We start from the raw sequence: 22,619 nt of genomic DNA on the forward strand, positions 1-22,619 counted from the left end.
CGGTTCATGTATTGCTGAAGCCTAGCTTGTAGGATTTTGAGCATAACCTTGCTAGCATGTGAAATGAGTGCAATTGTGCGATAGTTTGAGCATTCTTTGGCGTTGCCCTTCTTTGGGATTGGAACGTAAACTGACCTTTTCCAATCCCGTGGCCACTGTTGCGTTTTCCAAACTTGCTGGCATATTGAGTGCAGCACTTTAACACCATCATCTTTTAGTATTTTAAATAACTCAGCTGGAATACTGTCATCTCCACTAGCTTTGTTGTTAGCAATGCTTCCTAAGGCCCACTTGACTTCACTCTCTAGGATGTCTGGCTCAAGGTCAGTGATCACACCAGCGTGGACATCAGGGACATTAAGATCTTTCTTGTATAGTTCTTCTGTGTATTCTTGCCACCTCTTCTTAATCTCTTCTGCTTCTGTTAGGTCCCTGCCTTTTTTGTCCTTTATCATGCCCATCTTTGCACTAAACGTTCCTTTCATATCTCCAATTTTCTTGTAGAGATCTCTAGTCTTCCCCATTCTATTGTTTTCCTCAATTTCTTTGCATTGTTCATTTAAGAAAGCCTTCTTATCTCTCCTTGCTATTCTCTGGAAATCTGCATTCAGTTGCTTATATCTTTCCCTTTCACCCTTGCTTTTCGCATTCCTTCTTTCCACAGCTATTTGTAAAGCCTCATCAGACAGCCATTTTGCTTTCTTGCATTTCTTTTTCTTTGGGATGGTTTTAGTTGCTGCCTCCTGTACAATGTTACGGACCTCCGTCCATAGTTCTTCAGGCACTCTGTCTACTAAATCTAATCCTCTAAATCTATTCATCACCTTCACTGTGTACTCACAAGGAATATGATCTAAGTCATACCTGAGTGGTCTAGTGGTTTTCCCTACATTCTTCAATTTAAGCCTAAATTTTGCAGTAAGAAGCTCATGATCTGAGCCACAGTCAGCTCCTGGTCTTGTTTTTGCTGTCTGTATAGAGCTTCTCCATCTTTGGCTGCAAAGTATATAATCAATCTGGTTTCGGTATTGACCATCTGGTGATGTCCATGTGTAGAGTCGTCTCTTGTGTTGTTGGAAAAGAGTGTTTGCTATGACTAGCTTGTTCTCTTGACAGAACTCTATTAGCCTTTGCCCTGCTTCATTTTGTACTCCAAGGCCAAACTTGCCTGATATTCCGATTACTCCTTGACTTCCTACTTTAGCATTCCAATCCCCTATGATGAAAAGGACATCTTTTTGGTGCTAGTTCTAGAAGGTGTTGTAGGTCTTCATAGAAGCGGTCAACTTCAGCTTCTTCAGCATCAGTGGTTGGGGCATAGACTTGGATGACTGTGATATTGAATGGTTTGCCTTGGATACGCACTGAGATCATTCTGTCGTTTTTGAGGTTGTACCCCATTACTGCCTTTCCCACTCTCTTATTGACTATGAGTGCAACTCCATTTCTTCTAAGGGTTTCTTGCCCACAGTAGTAGATATAATGGTCACCCGAATTAAATTCACCCATTCCCGTCCATTTCAGTTCGCTGATTCCCAAGATGTCGACGTTCAATCTTGTCATCTCATGTTTGACCACATCCAGCTTGCCTTGGTTCATAGATCTTACATTCCAGGTACCTATACAATATTGTTCTTTACAGCATCGGACCTTCTTTTCGCTTCCAGATACATCCACAGCTGAACGTCCTTTCGGCTTTGGCCCAGCCGCTTCACTCTTTCTGGAGCTACTTGGAAATGCCCTCCGCTCTTCCCCAGTAGCATATTGGACACCTTCCGACCTGAGGGGCTCATCTTCCGGCATCATATCTTTTAGCCTTTTAACATTGTCCATGGGGTTTTCTTGGCAAGGATACTGGAGTGGGTTGCCATTTCCTTCTCCAGTGGACCACATTTTGTCAGAACTCTCTGTCATGACCTGTCCGTCTTGGGTGGCCCTGCACGGTATAGCTCATGGCTTCACTGAGTTACGCAAGCCCCTTCGCCACGACAAGGCAGTGATCCATGAAGGGGGAAGATGCAGTATCTTCCCTGATTTCAGACAGAAACACTGTGCAGTGCTAATGTTGTGTGCATGGTTTGGAAGGCAGAGGGTAGTAGTGGTGGGAAATCCTTGCCCAGGAAAATGGTCCCCTTCGTGGGCTGCAGAAGTAGCAAGTAGAAGAATGGCAGCAGTGTGTATTTCAAAGGAAAAAAACAGCTAATCTCTGGTAGGCAGTCCAACAAGGGAAGGCTAAAGAGGTTAGAAACAGGATAATTTTGAAACAGTTAAATCAGCCAGTAAGCAGAGGATTTCAGCTAGTGCATTGCAAAAGATGCTGGGATGAGAGCTTTCCTTTTGGATTCTGGAGAAGACAGCCTTGGGAGGCAGGAAATATTAGCATGTGGATTATAGCTGTAAGCACTTGATCAAATCAAATAATATTTTTGGATGGTCCACTTGGGGAAAAGTATGTGTGAAATATATTGGAAACTATTGTATTGAACCAATATTTATTTCTGCCAGTATAGTCCTTATTTTGAATGACAGGGAGATGGAGGATGAAAAGCTAGTTTTGCTAGCTTTGCTATCCAAGATTTAATGGGGGAAAGGGGAGCAGAATTTTAATTGTGGCTCAGTTTTATTACCCTTTTTATTAAAAGGGAGCAATGTTGACAGATTTGGCAACTACTTAAAAAAAAGTATAAAAAGACTTTGTGATGCACACCCAGTCCCTACATCCATCTCATTGCTTACATCAGTGTCTGAAACTCCTGTACTAGCGGGAATGTCTGGATCTGCAGATGTTGCATAGCTGGAGGTTACCAGGACATGGAACCTGGTTTATTACCCTCAGTGTGCAGAACCACTGAGATGGCTTGAAGCCCTGAGGTTTAGATGTTCCTATGCAATCATTTCAAGCATATCTGAAAAGCAGAGGGCAGTATTCAGTTTAATTGACATCTGGAACTAAGAACAAACAAAAAAACTCTTCAAGAGTGGGTCCCTTGCCTAAATTAAGCCCTGCTGCTCCCAAGAAAAGACATTTACAATAGGTATGGGGACTGTGTGACCCTTCAGATGTGTCTGGAGGCCAGTTCCCAGCATCTCTGACCCTTCTTCAGGCTGGCTAGGATCGCTGGAACCTTTATATTAGCAACATCTGGAAGGATCAGGTTCTCCACCTCCTGTTGTTTCAAACCTCAGGAATGCTTTGAAGCATGGGGGTTTGTTGCCATCATGTGGCCACAACCTGATATAAACGATTGCAGCTCTTTGTACTGATATTCCAAAAGCCTACTGTACATAGGCTTGGTCAGCTTTCTGTGTTGAAATTCTTTTGAAAATGGCCTAAACCTAAATCCTAAAATTTAGAATGCAGACAGTATGTTTCTCATTGCCATGATCTTCTGAAAGCAGTTAGTGTGATAGTCAATTTAGCCTTGATAAGGCTACAATATATCAAATCAGAAGGCTTGTTTATATCCAATTTATGTTTAAGAAAAATGTATTATTCAGTCCCTGACAGAAACCAAAAGGTCATCCCCGTTCACTGCATAATTTCATGAGGCTACTGATCACCAACCCTTTAACATGGCAAGCAACTGAAACTTAAGTAAGATGAATGGTTTAGTGAGCAGGAAGTAGAGAAAGCAAATGGCATTGCATGTAGAAAAGGGGTGGAACTCTGATCACGCAGTCACAACTGTCATCTTGACTCCCTCCCTCCATCCGCAGACACCGCTACTTTTGTGGGGTCCTTTATCTTTTTTCCATGGCTTAGCAGATATAATGATCTGGCAGGGCGGGTGCTTGGTGAAGCAGAGTCACTGGTGGGACCTCAGAAGCTTGCCTTCTCTGTCATGGTGCCTGTCTTATGGAACAGCCTCCCCCCAGAGATATGGATGTCCCTGACCCTGTTGGCCTTCAGAAATCAGTGAAGACTTGGCTTTTCCCCAGGCACTGGGGCCCAGGTGTTGATAGAGCTGGCACAGGTTGTTGGTGGGTGGATGTGAATTTTATTTAGGTCCCAACATTGCTTATTGTTTTAAATAGTCATTTTAATGTACTGTGTTTTTATTTTGTTAGCTGCCCAAACTTCCTTCTGGTAGATGGGTGGCTATATAAATTTGTTTAATAAATAAATAAACAAATCCTACATCTTTCTGCATTTTAATACTTTTGCTACAATAACTCTCTTAACTATCTTCTCTTCAGGGTTAGGCAAGAGCAGTCTTGCTACACTCGTTAGGAAATCCTGCTCCCAGAATGTGTCACGTTGATCCATTGCTGTTTTCCTTGCCATCTAGCCCCATAGTAAACTCAGTTCAGTCCCACACACTCAACAGGACAGATGTTGGATCTGGCTTTCCAGGTTGACTGGGATAAACAGGGAAGAACTTGCTATATCCCTCTGTCTGCTGGGATTTAGACTTACTGGAGAAGGAACAAGGGCTGATAAATATGTTTTTCCCAAGAGAGTGATGGATCTGAATGTTTTCTCACAGTTGTTGGTGGGTCTTCTATAATCTTGACAGGTGGTTTTGTCTGAGCTGACTTTTGGAATGAAGAAGTATCCTAAATAGGTAATATGACTGATGCAGAGCACCTTCTCTTCCAGTATTGTGACAAATTAGCTCCCTGCTCTTCCCAAAAGCTGCTGGCAAGAAACGATCTGGACAGTAATTAGAGCAACATTGGTGGAAAACTTGAAACAGACCTTGACTAAAGCCTGTGCTATGTCAGCAATGGTGAAAAAGAAATTACATTATGCAATCACTGTGTTGCCACAATCATCCAATGGAGCTTTTTGGTCACAAGAAAATATAGACCACTTGAAATTGGCATTGTGTCACCAGTTTTCATGTTACAATATTTTGCAGAGATAATTGCTTATATCAGTACTAACCTGCATCTCCTGGTGGATACAACGTTGACCTTTGCTTACAGTATCATAATGGCTGTTTTTCTATCTGTACAACCTGAGGATGCAGACAGAACCTTGGACAAATGAGACAGGCCTCATATGTGCTTGACCCTTGTCTTTCTGAAGGAAAGGAGTGAGCAGCCGCTTAGTGGCTAAAGGAGGGGAATGTTTCTTGAGGCCAAAGTGTGAATCTCTTATGCCTCAGAGAGAGAACAGTGAGAACTTGCTTAAAGAACCCTTTCCTGAATTCCTCATTTTGGGATGATTTCTAGCTGATCTCCCATTATCCCATTCCTGGGTAAGGTGCTGGAGCAGGTGGCAACATCTCAGTTCCAGGTTATCCAGCTCTCCTGGTCATGAGGATGGCCTTTAAATTATATGGACAGTGCTGACTGAAATTTCAGAAGCCAAAACCAGCAAAGCTGCTGAATTTGACACCTCCACCACTCACACATTAAGTTTTGCAAAAGGAGAAATTCTATCAGCTTGCAGATGTTCAACTGTCCTTGACAGAGGATTTCAATTTTGTTAGAAGTACTAGTTACAGACAGCCTTACATTCTCATTAATCAAGGGCTATAACTGAAAAAGTTCCTAGGGTAAACAGGGCTTGGAAAGTATACCCAAGACCACAGTAGACCTTTAGGTAGGAGGCTGTTATATTTTTACAGTCACCTTTTAAAAAATACATATAGCAGATACTAGAGGATATGACCGATGTTTTAATCTGCATCCCTTTAGTTAGGAAGCAGGGGATTTAAAGCTGCCTTCTGTGCTTGGAGGAAGAACCCTGGTGCTGCCACATGTGTGTGTTCCTATTCAAAGGGTTGGGCTTCCCACCCCTGCCTGCCTGCAATCCTGAGAGGGTCCACCATCCTCCATAGCAGCCACATGCATTATTTTTAAAATGTGCATCTGATTATTAGGAAGGAGTGCGAACGTTAAACAGAGGATATCGGAACATGGCAATGCTAAGTAGCCAAATCACGGTATAAATTGCTGCTTTCTACATCACCTTCCCCAACCTAGTGCCCTTCAGACTCAATGGGATTGGAACTTCTGTGCTGGCAAGGAATTCTGGGAATTGCAGCTTCACCACAACAGAAGAGCACCAAATTGGAGGGCCGTGCATGATACATGGTGAGTATTTAGATTCTACCACCACTCCTGGAATAATACCATCCATCACCATATTGGCTTTAATGAGCTAACAGGGTCCTTTTCTCTCTCTCTCTCTCTCTCTCTCTCTCTCTCTGTGCAGCAATTTATGTTCCTTTTGCACAATTTGGAATCGGGGGAAGGCAGACACAAGCCCATCAGAATATTCCAAGCAACAGACTGAAGGACAAAATTGTAGCATTTATTACCATTTACAAACTGCATTATTGATACAAATGTTTTAACCAATAACAATATATGAATATCAGAATATATTACAGCACATTAAAACATCATACAGGTTTGCAAACATACAGAGCAATTTGGTTTGTACCATATTAAAAAAAAATATACAAAAAAGGGGGAGGGGTAAAGGAGAAGAAAAACATTAGGCTCCTTAGTTGCCTTGGTCAGGTTATTCAGTATATACAAAGATAATGAACAGACAGAAAGACTTTCCTAATTTCCAAGTCCAGCAATTTTTTAGCATGGCCTAATGCCATTGGCAGGATCAAACTCAGTCTCAGCCAACAGGATAAGAAGAAAAGATCACTAGAATGAGCACAATGTTGGCTGGGGACAGTGGGTGATATAATCCAATTCACTGGGTTCAGGAAAACTGCTGTAGTATCATCTTACCCCTTCTAGGTCTTTGGTACCCTTCTAGATCTTCAGTACCTCTGTGTGACAAAACACTAATGAATGTATAGGACAGCAACTGGAGGCCCCAGGGCCAAATCCAGCCCAATGAGAGACACTGCCTTTTCCAGCTTACCAACTCAGAGGCAAGAGATGCAAACACAATTTGCCAGCAAGTTGTGTTAGGGTAATAGAATGTGGTTCTCTTCTTTTTTTAAAAAAGGACTGGACTGGCGAGCAGAATCATATTAGAATAGTGCAGGCAGTCCTGCACTAAAATCACTTCCCTAAATACCACATGGGAATTGCAACTTCCACAGTAACAGAGTACTTATGCCTGGCGTTTTATCAGGTTTCCCTCTGCATACACTTACACCCTTGACATTATGGCACTACCACAAATGATGCTGAAAGCACAAAACTTCAAGCCCCCCCCCTTTCTTTAGACATAAGATTGTTTTTAAAAAAAATCAGGGAGATTAATTCAGGAACAGCTACTGCTCAGCCTTACTTGGAAGACAGAACAAGCAACAAGGAGAACAATTAAGAGGAGCAGGTTTGGAAAGAGTCTTTTTAAATTTTACAGCCGTTCAGCAGAGAAACAGTCTACCTTTGGGAGGGCAGGGTTTTCTGGAACGGCTGCTCTAAATGTAGTCTGTGGAAGGGTGTAGTAGCTTTGGTAGCCGAACTATTCAAAGGCAGCATCTCTCCGGATACTGATGCTGCAGACGACAGAGTTAGCCCTCCAAAGAAGCATGGACTAGTTTTCACGTGGTTTTCCTACAGAAGCCTTCCATGCAGGATGGCCAAGTGCTTTTGAATCCAAGGGGAAAACTCCAAAGTCATTAGTGAATAGGAAGACGGGAATAGAGGTGCTGGCTGTTTAGAACAAAAATAGCCCAAAGTCCCATTCCTCTAGTGTAAGGAGCTCTTTGGATCTCAGTCAAAGTGCTAGGTGAGGCAGCTTGACTTTGGCCTGATCCAGCAAGGCAATCCTATGGTCTTACCTCTGGAAGGGTCGGGCGTAAAAGAGAGAATTTGGGAGGATCTTCTCAGGGCAGTGATTCTTTCTCCTCATTCTGTGAGCACACATAAGAAGGTAGACGCAAGGGAAAGAATACACTATTCTTCAAACATCACGTTGTGTGAGGTCCACCAGACCCCAAGAATAGACAGCAGCTGGAGAACAGGAGCAGGCTTAATACTCCTCTTATTGTGCTGGCAGTTGATCTGGCTCACAAGTGTAGGGTGGGTGAGGGAAGGTCTGACAGGAGAGCACCGCAGGTTGCTAACACACACTTTCTCCCCCTACCCATTGCACCTCTTTGCCCCCATGTCCAGCTGGTTACTGCGGACATCTGAGTCAATTGTGAAAATTTATTTCCAAGCATGGATTGCACTTGTGAGAACGACTGCCTTCCAGAGAATCAGCCAGAGGAAAAACAAACAAAATCCCTGGGATTTGATTTCCAGGAATCCAAAATGTGCTTGTGTCTAGTTAGCCCTTCCTACCCTACAGAAAGCGGGGGGGGGGGACTGGGAGGAGTTATTCTAGATACCATTTTCTTCTCTAAGGGGAAAGGATTGAAAGTGATGGAAAAAAACTCTTCCCTTTGGAAGTTGTGCATTTCCATCTGGCAGTCTTGAAGCACAAATTAGCAAAAGAAAAGATCTCCCCACCCCCAGCAATTTAAATCACAAACCCCTGCTCACCACCTCCGCACATTAATAAAGTTTCCTTTGCAAAGGCACTGTATTTATTTTTCTAAACCAAATTTACAAGAAGATTAAACAAACAAGGTCTTTTTTTAAAAAATGCAGAATAGGGTTTTATAAAGGCTACAAAAATATTTCTCATTCCAAGGACTTGGGATAAGGTGACTCTGGCTTTTCCCAAACACATCTGCTTGCTGAATCAAGGGTTCTGAAACTGTGACCCCCAAGGGGTTCATAAGTGAATTAGAAGGGGGGGTCACACATTTTTGGGTAGCCAGAAAGGTGGAAAAGTCGGAGGGTTGGGAATCCAGAGACTGCAGAGCTCCAATCCTAGGGAAAGCAGGAGGGAAGGAACCACACCATGCCCAGCGTGTGGCTGATGAGGAGACATGCAGGCCCAGGGCCCCTCTTCAAGCCCAGAAGAGAGTGCAGCACTAAGCTTACCATTTTAGGTAGCTGCTTATAGAAATGACATACTTCTTCAGCTGCTTCCACCGCCATCAATATTATTGTGGGGCAGGGGAAATCACATGAATTAATTTATTATTTTAGGCAGTCACAGCACCACGGATTTTGAGAACCCTGGTGGAAATCCCTATACTATGAATCGAATGCCTGAGAATCGCAGTTTAAATTCCATGAATTCAAGATGGTGGAAATTACGACTGTGGTTCTTCTTGTTAGAATCACTCTCAAAAGCACAAATCTACACTACAGATTTAAACCACTATCAAGCATCAGAGCAAGAATTGTAAGAAATATAAAGCTGCTTTTCTAATAACGGTCAAAGATTTGTATAGGTGAATCATCTGCCTCTGATAAGTCAGCCAAGGGTGCTTGGGAAGGTCACATGCAGGTGGTTGCCTTTCTCTAGTTGTCCCCAGCCTATTTCTGGCCAGGTCTTGGGAACTGTTATGTCTGCAAACAGCCAAGAAATCTCTGAGAAAGAATTGTTAGTATGCAAACTATTCCCACATCCATTGGTAGGGAAACATATGGCTGAAGTTATTTAAAACCAGAGCAAAGATGTGCTCTGAAGACAGACATCATGTATAAGAAAGGAAATGCTGTATAAATAAAAGGGGAAGCTTCAAGACATATTATTCCAACAACTAAGTGCTTAGTACAAGGCGCCAAGGCCACCATACTGTGGTTAATGGTGTAAACTGCTCCACCCATAGGGCTGGTGACGTTATGCCAGTGAAAGGCACTGTCATTCACCTTCCAGCTGCAGCTCTGCATTTTCTGAACAGAGAAATAAGTGGAACATAAGAATTAATTAATTACTAGCCCAAGGCCTTTTGAGACATTGATAGGATCCCCTCTTGCCACTTATTGTGTCTTCCAGCATCATCCCACCATTGCTGTGGAGATGTAAAACTTGTCCTCAATACTGTTATTTCGGCACAGGATCAGTGGGTGATTCTAGAAGACATTGTTTTAAATCATTAGTGGGGAACCTGCCGCCACCAAAGAGGCAGTTTTAGAATCTATTTCTAGGCTCTCATACAGGAAAATAACAATTACTATCATTACAGGAACAAGACTTAAGGCAGATCCACGTCCTCATCCACATCCCAACTAACCTCTGGCCTTATGAGCCTCTGTTTCCTGCCTTGACTCCTTTCTCTGCTGCTTATAGTAGCTGTTAACCCTCTTCTCCAGGGGCCATGTTATTCTTCTGGCACTGTGCGTATCTACAGTGGCTAGCAACCTTCACATCACGGAGAATAAGCACATTGTCACCCCTTTCCATGCACAAAAATGTCTACTCCTCCCTTCTGACCCTTTAACAGCAGCTTGGCTTGACAAGTGGTTGGACCCAAGGTCCTTCAGGGAGAGAGAGGTACAAATATAGGACTAAAAGCTGCACAAATGGAATGGGGTTGTATAAAAGGGACTGGGGTGGGGGGGCAGGGGAGGAAGTGAGCTACAGTCATTTGACAAAAAGGACCCAGGAAAGCCATATGTGCTTCTACGAAAGCCTGGTTGATTTGGGGCTGTGCGTTTTTTTCTCTCCAAGACTGTGCATCAAATCTCACTACAAATCAAGGACACAAATAATAATAAAAAAGAATCATCATCATCGAGAAAGGGCTGCAGTTTTTACACAGATGCCACCATGCAGTTACATGAGCACATTTTTGCTTTTCAAAAATTAAAAAAGTGACACATTGGATTTTTTTTTTTTACTTTTTGCATTTTTCTTAAATTAAATCAGGTCAGTTGATAGAAAATAAGTATGTATAATTTCCCCACCCCATCCACCACCATTGCCCTTATCTACACATAATATACTTATTTATAAAACTCAGATCGAACAAAAACAGTGCTCCTTTTAAGTCAAGGCTGACATGGCTGGGCTACCATTGACCATTGTCTTGCGCCCCCTACTGGCCAAGGGCTGCATCTGGTGGCAGTTCGAGGTGCCATTGAGCATGGCACCAGATACGGAGTTGGCTGGAATGCTTACAGTGGTGGTGTTGGAACTTGGGGAGCCATGGGAAGGTGTGGCAGGACTCGGCAATGAGGAGGAGGTGGTGGCTGGCAAGGTGGCTGGGCTATGAGCTTTGTCACTGACAGATTCACACTCTGAAGCCCCACTGGTGTTGGTGCACTCTGAGTTGGGAGGCTGAGAGGAGAGTTTTAACCTCTTGCAGGCTGGTTGGACACGATACTTCAATGGGAGAGGGCCATTCTATGGAAGGAAAGAAAGAGGATGAATTAATAACTTGCATATTGCTCTTCCTTCGAAAGAAAACAACAGCAAAGAATCACAGTAAAACATCAGACATAATTTAAAAACTATAAAAACAAATAGGCCATACAAGTGCAGCTGTAACCATTTGTCAATATTGAAACCATTGTCAATATTGAAAACCATTTGTCAATATTGAAACTGACCTAATAGTATGGTCCTCAGGCAGTTATTATCCTGTAAATAAGCACATATCAGGGACCACCTTACTAAATATGATTCTGCTTGCCTGTCCAGACATAGAGAGGGCCTATTTAAGATCCCACCCCATGGGAGATAACAGATCCAAAAGGCAGGCTTTCTCTGTAGTGGTCCCTCACGTAATGTACTGTCCGCAAAAGGTACACCTGGACCCTTCTCTGTTGACTTCTGGAAGACACTGAAAACAATTTTGTGTCAAGCGGGCCTTTGGCCCCCTAGGAGGAATTGTAAGTGAACATCTAGCTTTATGTTTACATTTTTGAGGTGTTTTTAATAAAATATCATGATTTTATACACTGCCCAGTGCATAGACTGGATTGGGGCAGTACATATATGAATGTTGGTTAGTTGGTTGTTTGGTTGACAGACAAATAGACAGATAGATAAACATCTTAAGCTTTTGTTTAAAGCCAGGCAGTCTTTGTCCTGGGAGACAGTCCCATAATTAGGTCATCACCACTAAGAAGACACATCTCCAAGGAGGTTATTTAGCCAGTTCGGTCCAATACATGCAACCAGGTTGTAATTTTTTTTTCTAAGAAGCAAGGTGAAGAATACTAAGCAATCTAGCATCTTTCACAACCCACAAGCAGGCTCCCCACAAAGGACAGGATGCCTTTGGCAAGACATGGCAGGCAGTACACCTTATAGGGCAAAGGGGCAGCAGTACAGCTCCACAAAAGATGCCTGGCAATGCCAGCCAAGAAGCGGCTGGGACTAAGTATGTGGCATTTGCCTCCCCTTCATTCCCCAGAAAGCCAAGCAGAGAACAGGTCACCCCAGTGAGAATCTGTCTCTGAGTCTATGGGTCCCACCTCGTGCTATGTGGCTTGCTCTACCTCTTACCTGTTCAGGAAGCAGTTGTTGCCTAATTTGAATGATGCTCCCACATCTACTCAGAGTCACCACATACTAGGCCAACCTTACTAATGTGGTCATACACAGGCCTTCCCCAGCTAATCTTAGTATATGGTTCGAGAGGATTATAACTATGTCAAGGTAGGGGGTGTTGTTGTTGTTGTTGTTGTTATTCAGGAGGCTAGAAACTGGGAGACTGAGTTTGACTCCTGCCTGAGGCACGAACCTGGTGAATTTGGCCCAGTCCCCCTCACTCAGCCCTAGGAAGGAGGCAATGGCAAATCATTTCTGAAATCTTGCCAAGAAAACTGCAAAGGCTTGTCTAGGCAGTCACCAGGAGTCATGACTGACTTGAAGGCACCAAAAAAATAAAATAAAATAAAAAATAAAATTAGTTGAACCTTAATTTCCTTTCGTTTTTCAGGTATGTATTAAATCAGCTTCTTGACCCTGGCATCTTCAAACCTTCAATTCCCAGAATTCCTAGTTTCTTTCCAAATAAAGCTAGGACTTGAGGGGGTTTTTTAATTTGGCTTTTTTAAAAAAATCAATTTCCTACACTTTATTTTTCTCTTCTGAGTAAAGATGAGCCAAACTTATGGATTGGCTTTGTTTTGTTTTGTTTTGTTTTAAAAAAAAGCTGTGGGTTATGTTTTTCACAGACAAATATCACTCTAAAAACAATTTACTGAAATATTATTGTATTTTACTATAGTTGTGATGGAATCTCTAACAGATCCTGGAGACACAGAGAATGGAGTAGGTCCGTTACAGAAAAGATTCCTCAGTCCAGAGGAAGGGCAAAATATGAAAAAGAAACTTGGAGTAACTCCAGCTTGATTAAGTTGGGTGCAAGTTGATCTGGAGAATTGCTTTAGCAGACTTCCAAGATTCTGTTACCCTACTAGCAATAAAAGTCATTCCAGAAATCCAAGTGGTTCTTGTTTCCTGAGTTTGCCAGCCTCAGAGGGCTTGATATTAGTATATATTATTGCAAAACTTAATCTTATGGAGTTGTTCAAAACGTTTCTCAGCCCTATGTTACATTATGTGTATAGCAAGCTAACCAAAATCATGGGTACAATAGAGGGATATAATTGCCAACTTTCAAGAGGGTCACTAAGCTGTTACTTCTTTTACCTTTCCTTCTCCTCCATTGCATGAACATGTTCTAATATAATCCCAGATGTTGTTAAAAAGTGTAAAGTTTCTAGTTCTCATGTTGATAGGCTGAAATTTGGAAATCCGTCCAAATCTGCTCATTAGTGTGAAAATTAAATCTCATTAAGATGAGGCAGGCTATCTCTTTCAAATACAGTAGAGGATTTCTTTCCTTACTCACCCTTCGCCAAGGATAGATATAGGTTATGTCCATGAGTGTGTAATATTCCTTTAGAGGTTCATCTTCATAGAGAACTTCCACCTAATAAAGTTTAAAGACATGCTGAATTATATGAAACAGGCATAGATATAAGTACTGGGCACAGATTTCAATAACCTGGATCTCTCTCTCTCTTTTTTTGGTAGTATTAAAAATTACAATTACAATAATATAAACTAATACAAACTAGAAAAAGAAAAAGAAAAAATAGGAGGTGCAGAAAATAAAAAAGAAAAAGAAAAAGAAAAAATAAGAATATAGTAAAGAAAAAGAAATATATAAAGAAGTGACTTCCCACCTTCATCACAAGTACAAACAATTTTAATAACTTATCACCTTCCCTTAAAATACAACAAATGATCTTTTCTTCCCACATCTCATGTCTTATCTATAAACAAATCCATAAAACCTTGGCATTTCAGTCCTGATGTCAGCAAAAGTCCATTAAGGGTTACCAGAGATAACAACATATCTATTTTAACCTTGATCAAATAAACCAACGGTATGTTCCTTCCTTTTAACAATCTTAATCTTTAGTCCCTTCAAATAATGTCCTAGAGCTTGATTTCTTTTCATTTTTTCTTTGTCCCTTCTCACAAAATTCTTCAAAGTTTTAACAAGCCTCTTTTCTAAATCCAATATAGAAAAATTATCCAGGTCACTCTCTTGGTTTGTTATTTGTATATCCCTTTTAATTATTAAGACATCAGCCAGTTTCTTTTGTATGTCCCATGTAACGTCTTTTTCCATGTCATTCTTGTAGCCGTTCTTTAAAATCCACTTTCAAGTCAGTCTCAATCTTGTCAGGTAACACTTGTTCCTCTTCCATAACATCTTTTAAACACAGTCTATCTATAGAAGCAGACCCTCTTAAAATAAACTTCTGGGTCCATTGTTCAAAAATATCCTTCAATATGTCCAATGTTAAAATATTTTGCTTCATTCTGTATTTGTAAGTCAAGCTTGGGTGTTCTTCTCCTTTAACTGTAACCTTTGGTTCCTTCTAGTTCCCTTTAGTGTCCAATTTTTAAAGTCTTATCTTATTACGCTTTTTTTTAAAAAATAATTCAGAACAAAAGCATTTTCCCATGGGAAGGATTCTTTATTAATTCCAAAATCTTATTTCAAAATTATCAGGACCTTTAGTCTATTTGTAACTTTCTAAAATTGAAGTTTAATAGCCCTTTTGCTGTTTATTTCCCTCCCCTCCACCCCCAATTCTTAAGCACTTAAACTTGTATTTAAAACTTTTTTCACTAAGGATTGAAGGAAACTCACCCAGTTTCCTAATAAAGTTTCCTAATAACTGAACAGCAGTTAACAAGCAATTTCTGAAAGTGATTAGAAAAGGAAGTATGTGAACTTAGTGTCCTTTCAAAAGCACACCACGGTATGAGCAAGATGGCTGTTCCCTCATCTCCCAGAGCTGTAAATCCACCAGTGACCACTCTCTTATAGTCTCCTTGCAAGGAGCAACTGTCTGGAGCACTTGTGGGTGATCTCAAGTCCTCTCCTTGTCCAGAGAGAAATGATTGAAGAGCTGGTCTACTCGCCAGCAATTCATTTTACTGCAGTCATCAGCTCTGCTTCTCGTGGAGCCGTTTTCAGTCTGCCATTTCTTCTCCAGAAGTCCACTAACCTGGATATCTTAATGTCTCTCCTCCCCAGTGGTTGTCAAGTGGCAAAGCTAAGGAAGGAAATCTGTAAGCCATGTAGCTCTCAGTCTAATTTCATATGTGGGGATATAAAGAAAGAAACGCAGGATGAGTTTGAAAAAAATTAAATGCAGATGCATCTGCATACTTTGTTGTCTGTATGTTTTATTCCAAATGTTGCATAAGAGATTCTTTTGAAGAACTTTCATGAATAATGAGGAAAAAGGTTAAGATTGAGGCTTACTGTATCCTGCAGAGCATAGTTTCTGCTTAGCTGGGTTAACTTTATATTTGAGTAGGCGAAAGGGAAGGACAAGAGCAATACTGTAGCTGATTTGGAGTAGGATAAGAATATAACTGGGTCAAGATTTTTACATCAACACATATCAAAACTGGACTAAAGAGGGAACTAAATATCCTCTAATATGGGAAAGATAGGTGATTTTTCTCTTTTAGGTAATATCATGCACATGGAACATGCAGTACCACATATTAAGGAAATTCCCCTTTATTTGATGTGTCTAATGTGTGACTCTCAGCATACAGTCTTTCTTTAATATCAGTCCTAAATAAAGGGAAAAAAGAAATAATATACATATATTGTCCATGCTATAATAATCGAGACAATGGGCCTAGTTTATGGTGGCACAAAATTTTATGTATATAAGTAACTTTTCAGAGGGAATGGGATTCAATAATATTGTTCCATCTGGTCAACACATAAATTCTGGTTGATTCCATGTGCATGGAAATATTCAACTGCATTATTTTAACAAATAATTAGGAAGATGAGTATGCTCTTGTATTAATTTTTTTGTTAAAAATAAATCCTTAAAATAACAAATTTTACTCTGCCTTCTCCATTTTGGACAAGAGTAGAGGTATTGAACATACAAAGTACTACTCTGGTATCCTGGATTTTTGGGTTTAGCCAACTCGGTATTCAGAGAAGCTAGTAGGAAGAGCTGCAGATTTTTTTTTCACACTCATCTATGAAGAATTCTGAATATACAAAAGGCCAGTAGCAACCTTGGCCCTTGGGCCAGGAGAATGGAGGGGTGCTTGCCTGAAACTCACTTTGTATTTGCTGGGAACATCCATCTTGTTCCGGAGGAACTTGGCCAGGTGCATGATAGTCATAGCAGCAGGACAGCGGAGGAATCTCATGCTGTTCTTCTACAGAGGAATGAGAGAGAGGAGAGAGATGGTTTTAACTGGAAAGGGCTGGGCTGCACAGCAGGAGGTTGAAGTTGAAATATGTATGGAAGCAACTGTAAATCTGCCAACAGGCTAGGAAGTCAGGGGGTGGGGGAGGAGTACAAGAGGTTCTCAAGTCACAGGCAAAAGCCACTGATGCAGTGTAGATGCCATTGTGGTGATGAGCAAAGGGAAAAGATGTAGCCTGAGCTTGGAAGAGGGGGAGAAAGAGTCAAGGGAAGGGAAGGGAAGGGAAGGGAAGGGAAGGGAAGGGAAGGGAAGGGAAGGGAAGGGAAGGGAAGGGAAGGGAAGGGAAGGGAAGGGAAGGGAAGGGAAGGGAAGGGCAAAACAAAGTGTAAAGGAAGTAAAATAGGAAAAAAAAGGAAATATGAAAGTCATGTTGATGGAAAAGAAGATAGTGGAAGCAAAAGCAAACAATACTGACATCTGTATGCCTAGGACCTCATTCAAGCCCAGATTCAGAATTCTTTTTAATAACGTGATTCAAGCTTAGGTTGCATATAAATATTAGCATTCCCTTTGGCATCTACTCCATATTTTACAACCTGCTTCCAAGTCATAAAACACTAAGGCTACCCAATCTGAGGGTGCAAAAATACAAATTGTCACTAGATGGTAACAAATATACACAGCTGCCATAGTGTTTGTCACCTTTTTTTCAGGCAAGATATGGTAGCCTTTACAAATATTAAGAGACAAGGCCTTTGTAGTCAGAAGATAGCCACCTTGAATCTTTACATAAAACAACCTCTACGGCACACAAGTAGGATTCCAGCTCAGAGGAGTTTTAGACAAGTCCCCCAAATTAAAAATTATTGCTGTCATAATACATGAACAATTGGAGAAGATTTATATACTTCCTCCCTATCCAAACCACTTTAGAACACGTAGCTATTGAAATTTAATACAGAAACCACAGTATAATGTAACTCACCTTATCTTTTTCCATGTTTCCATTTTCAACAGTCCCTTTATTTTCTTCTCTGAGAGGGAAGAAGTAAGAAGAGAAATCAATCAAATATGCATACACATACAGCCAGAGATAAAGGGATATCTAGGAAGTTATTTCATTCACTGCATGAAACATACCCAGGCCACCCTGAAACCAGAAATGTAATTACTTCTGCATGCATTTTAGCTATATGAGTTACGGAGTACATACTTCTTCTTTCTAGTGGTATGTGAAAATCTTCCCTATAATAAAGTACTATTAGGCAGAACAAACTAACTATTTGGGGGAACTGGACCTGAATGCTACAAAGGGCTGTAAATGCCATGATGATGATGATGATGATGACGATGACGACAATGTATTTTCACTTCCAGGATGAAGTAATTGTGGAACCAGTGTTAACAGGACTAAATACTATGTACCTTGATTTGGAGGGGAGCACCATTTGCTATTCTGCCTTATGCAGCAAAATAAGCCTCAAATGGCATAGTGTTTTACAAGAAGCATTCTTAGAAAATAGGGACCTGTCCTTAGAAAAAGGAACTACTAGAACATATGCTAATCATGGCCATTCCATCAATATTGTTCTTCCAACCCAGTTAGTACCTCTGTTTTTCATTAAGAGCCAGCCAAAGTTATACATGTACAAATCACTGATTGCCAGACTGCAGTCTAAGAGAGAAGCTATGTAATCTTCTGTTAGATTAATTTGAAGGGGATATAAATTAGCCAGTACAGATTAAAAATAGGGAACAGGACAAAATAAGAATTAGGAAGGGAGCCAGAACAGCACTGAGAAAGGATTTTAAGCTTTCTACAGTGGTGCTTAAAAGTTTGTGAATTCTTTTGAATTTTCAGTATTTCTGCATAAAAATAGCCTAAAATATTATCTGTTCTCCACACAAGTTCTAAAACTAGATAAAGAGAACCCAATTAAACAAATGAGTCAAAAACATTATCCTTGTTCATTTATTTATTGAGGAAAATGATCCAAAGCTACGTATCTGTGTGGCGAAAGTATGGGAACCTCTAGAATTATCAGTTCATTTGAAGGGTAAATTAGAGTCAGGTGTTTCAACCAATGGGATGAGAATCAAGTGTGAGTGTGGGAGGTCCTGCCTTATTTAAAGAACAGAATTCTGGGGATTCACTCTCAAAGTCTGATGTTCACAACACAGGTATGTCATGGCTTGAACAAAGGAAACTTCTGAGGACCTCCAAAAACAGGTGTTGATGCTCACCAGGCTGGAAAAGATCACAAAACTATTTGTAAAATGTTTGGACTCCATCAGTCTACTGTCAGGCAGACTGTACAAATGGAGGCAATTCAACACCATTGTTACCCTCCCCAGGAATGGTCAACCAACCAAGATCACACCAAGAGCAAGGCATGTAATACTCCAGGAGGCTTCAAAGAACCCCAGGGTAATGTCTAAGGAACTAAAGGCCTCTCTTGCATGTGTTCATGAGACTACCATCAGGAGAACACTGAACAACAATGGTGTGCATGGCAGCGTTGCAAGGAGAAAGCGGCTACTCTGTAAAACAAACATTGCTGCCCCTCTACAGTTTGCAAAAGGCCGCATGGATAAGCCAGAAGCTTTGGAAGGATGTTCTGTGGACGGATGAGACCAAAATAGAACTTTTGGCTTGAATGAAAAGTGTTATCTGGCGAAAGGCAAACACTGCATTCCAGCATTAGAACCTTACCCCATCTGTGAAACGTGGTGGTGGCAGCATCATGGTTTGGGCCTGCTTTGCTGCCTCTGGACCAGGATGGCTTGCCATCATTGATGAAACTATGAGTTCTGAATTTTACCAGGAAATTCTACAGTAAAATGTCAGGCTATCTGTCCATGAACTGAAGCTCAAGAGAAAGTGGGCCATGCATCAAGACAATAACTGAAAACACACAAGCTGTACGACCAAAGAATAGTTAAAGCAGAAGAAAGTTAATGTTTTGGAATGGCCAAGTCAAAGTCCTGACCTTAATTCTGTAGAAATGTTGTAGAAGGATCTGAAGTGGTCAGCTCACATGAGGAAGTCTACCAACATCCCTGAGTTGAAGCTGTTTTCTAAGAAGGAATGGGCTAAAATTCCTCCAATGTGCAGGACAGATCTACAGTTATCAGAAACATTTAGTTGCAGTTATTGCTGCCCAACGGGGCTGCACCAGTTACTGAAAGCAAAGGTTCAGATACTTTGCCACCGACAAATATGTAGTTTTGGATCATTTTCCTCAATAAATAAATGAAGTAATATAATGTTTTTGACTCATTTGTTTAATTGGGTTCTCTTATCTAGTTTGGGACTTCTGTGAAAAACAGATCATGTTTTATGTCATATTTATGCAGAAATATTGAAAATTCAAAAGAGTTCACAAATTTTTAAGGATCACTGTATCTGGTAAATATAAATGTGACTTGATTGCAGATTTTGGGCAGAATTAGCTCATTTTCCTAAATCACTTCCCCAGTATTTGCACACTGGATGCCCACATACAAAAGAATTAGACACAAAAAAGTAAAAAAGGATAAAAACAAATGCAGAAAAATCCTGCTTTAAAACAGAAATAAAGATTGCTAATTGTAGAAAATGGATAGCTTGTATATGCCATTAGAAGAGCCTCTACTTATATACAGAAGATACTTGGTTCTGTCACCAAAGTCTCCAGAAAGAAATGGAAATTCTCCTCCCTGAAACCCCAGAGAGCTGTTGCCAGTCAGCATTGACAATACTGAGCTAAATGGACTAATGGTCTGAGGTGGGACATGAGAGCATCCTCTGCTGTACAGGAGCAAACCTCAGCAATCTGAAACCTGGTTTGTCCTTTGCTTCCAATGATCCTGTGTCCTAAAAGGATGCGGGAAGGGAATGAAACTTTACCCTTAGGAACATATTCTCTGAGCTCCATTTTCCCCTCTTTAAAAATTATCCCAACTGTGACACTGCTGTCTTATCATTAGAAATTTGGGAGTGGAAAAGGAAAGTGCAGCATATATTCTTCAAGCCTGCCTTCCCCCAAAATTGTAGTGGAGAAACAGATCTGTGGATGTGGATATGGATTTGGCTCAGCTAGGTGGCAGCACCTAACTGACCTTGGCTGATCTTGAAAAGCTAAGGTCAGAGCTCCTAAATATTGGATGGAAAACCAAGGAGATGCCAAAACTGAAGTCGAGAAGTCAAACAAGTTTCTTAAAACAAAACCAAGGCAAACTATTTCTATACTTTTGCCAAGAAAACTACATGGATGTGTACCTGTCAAGTTGAGTCCAGCTTCAAGGAGACTTTGGCTTTACTTTTTTGTGTGCTATTTATATTTTTAAAAATGTTATATTGCAATATAGAACAGAGAAGGTGGCATCTACCTTGGGAGCCATACTGAGACATACATCTATCTCAGGCTGTGATTCCTGATTGGAAAAGAAGATGTGGCTGCAGAAAACTGTCCCGTTTGTTTGAGGATCTGCTTAGCTGGCCTTTATACAGGGGTATAAAGTATAAATCCAGGGGGTTCCTCAGCAGGAAGAGTGGGGAAATTGGCAAGGCTGGCATTACTACCTAAAGAGCCCTCTCCTCCTCTTCCTACATCCAGTATCTCCATTAACTCCAGAGTCTGACATTTGCTAATTGCATTATTGGCTGGGGAAAGGGGTAGGGAGAAGTTATGAAAAATATAAAAAGAAGTGTATTCCTCTTGCTTTGGCACTTTCTTTTTGTTGAAACTAACTGATTCTATAATTTGTTGAAACTTCCAGCAAAAGTAAGAATTCAATGTACAAATTAATCTCTCCTCTGGGTCTGCCTTTGTTTAGGTCTAAGTTGTAGATAGTTGTCATATTCTGAAATGAATACACACAAAGATAATATACCAAAAATGATTTGGGCAGTTAAATGATACTAAACCATTTTTCAAGTAACAGAGAAAAAGATAAAACCATTAAAACTATAATGATTTAAAGTCAGAACAGCAGAAGAAATATCAGCAAAATATTATCCCTTTTATATTCCCTAAATTGTTACCTAATTCCTTCATAGAATTCTATGGATAAGCTGACAATTTCATCATCAGTTAGGTTCCCTTTTTCCTGTTCTGAAACTTCTCCCCGGTCTTCATTGGATCCATTAGGAACTAGACAAATAAAGAAAGTGAATGAAAATCACACCTGTTCTTTAAAACATGTATCACTGTTGACATACAGCAAAAGAAAGATCAGGCAGACATCATACCATCTGCCAGAGGATAAGCTGCATAGAAATCACGTCGCCTCTTCATTTCATCTGCAAATGAAAGCAAAGTTAATTCATTTAGCAGCATTCTTCTCTTCCAGTCATACTACAAATACATTTATTACTATTGAGAAACAATTGTGCACAGATTAAAAAAAGAATTAGAATCTCTCTTGCATTAAATCCTGAGATATTTTTCAAAATTCTTTTATACCACCTAATAATTATGTAATATTATTTATCAGCCCAACATCAGAATCAAACAATCAGCTTGCTGCATTTTACTATGTCAGCTAGGAAGCTCTGTCCCAAATTCTATTCTCAAAACCCTCAGCAGCCACATACTCATACCTTTGAAGAGTCCTGGTACCAGCTTATACACTATATCCTGTAGAGTTTTATCTGATCTGAAATAAGACAAGCAGACTGTTAACAGAAATGTTAACTTAGAGTAAATAGAAATACAGAACTATTTAAATTCCTCCAAAAGGCAAAGGAGCCTGGAGATTTAAGAACTGCTTTACTCTTGTACAAGCAGAAAAATGCATTTTCCCCTCTTCTGAGTAACCACAACCATTCACTCCATCTAACTTTAGAAAGCAAGCCTGTGTTCCTCCTGTTTGGCAAATTAGCATTCATATATCATTTTAAGTTGTTAAGAAAGATCCTCAACTAAAACTATTTATGCAAGGCTATGCAGCTTAACATGCTAAAAACTTTAAATCTCACTTTAAAAACCCACTTTTTTATTTCTTTAAAAAGATTTGGATTTTGGGGATCATCTAGATTTCTGGTGGACAGAAACAGTGCTGAGGTACAATCTCACAGATCCCAGCACAATAATCCCTTCCCAATCATTTGCCAGCTTGTAAAATTGATAAACATCTGGAGGATCGAATATATTTAAGCCCCTTTATATCAGCTCCTTACATTTCTGACCGCGCAATT

At 40.5% G+C, this 22,619-nt stretch overlaps 1 protein-coding gene across 4 annotated transcripts in view; it reads right to left on the reverse strand.

Annotated features, from left to right (window-relative positions):
- Positions 1-6,383: 6,383 nt before the first annotated feature.
- Positions 6,384-22,619, reverse strand: part of PCGF2 (polycomb group ring finger 2) — a 46,271-nt gene continuing 30,035 nt past the window's right edge. For all 4 annotated transcript variants that reach the window (XM_088143328.1, XM_007429845.4, XM_088143329.1 and 1 more), the window contains 7 exons: positions 22,023-22,078; positions 21,672-21,722; positions 21,465-21,573; positions 17,424-17,472; positions 16,349-16,447; positions 13,578-13,658; positions 6,384-11,116 (listed from right to left, as the gene is read on the reverse strand). In XM_088143328.1, coding sequence (XP_087999454.1) covers positions 10,757-11,116; positions 13,578-13,658; positions 16,349-16,447; positions 17,424-17,472; positions 21,465-21,573; positions 21,672-21,722; positions 22,023-22,078 — 805 coding nt within the window. In that variant the 3' untranslated portion in view covers positions 6,384-10,756. The remainder of the gene's footprint in view (positions 11,117-13,577; positions 13,659-16,348; positions 16,448-17,423; positions 17,473-21,464; positions 21,574-21,671; positions 21,723-22,022; positions 22,079-22,619) is intronic.

This window comes from Python bivittatus, unplaced genomic scaffold, assembly GCF_059951505.1.
Source record: "Python bivittatus isolate LINGU-HERP-01145 unplaced genomic scaffold, Pbiv_v1 ctg000410_np1212, whole genome shotgun sequence".
NCBI lineage: Eukaryota > Metazoa > Chordata > Lepidosauria > Squamata > Pythonidae > Python > Python bivittatus.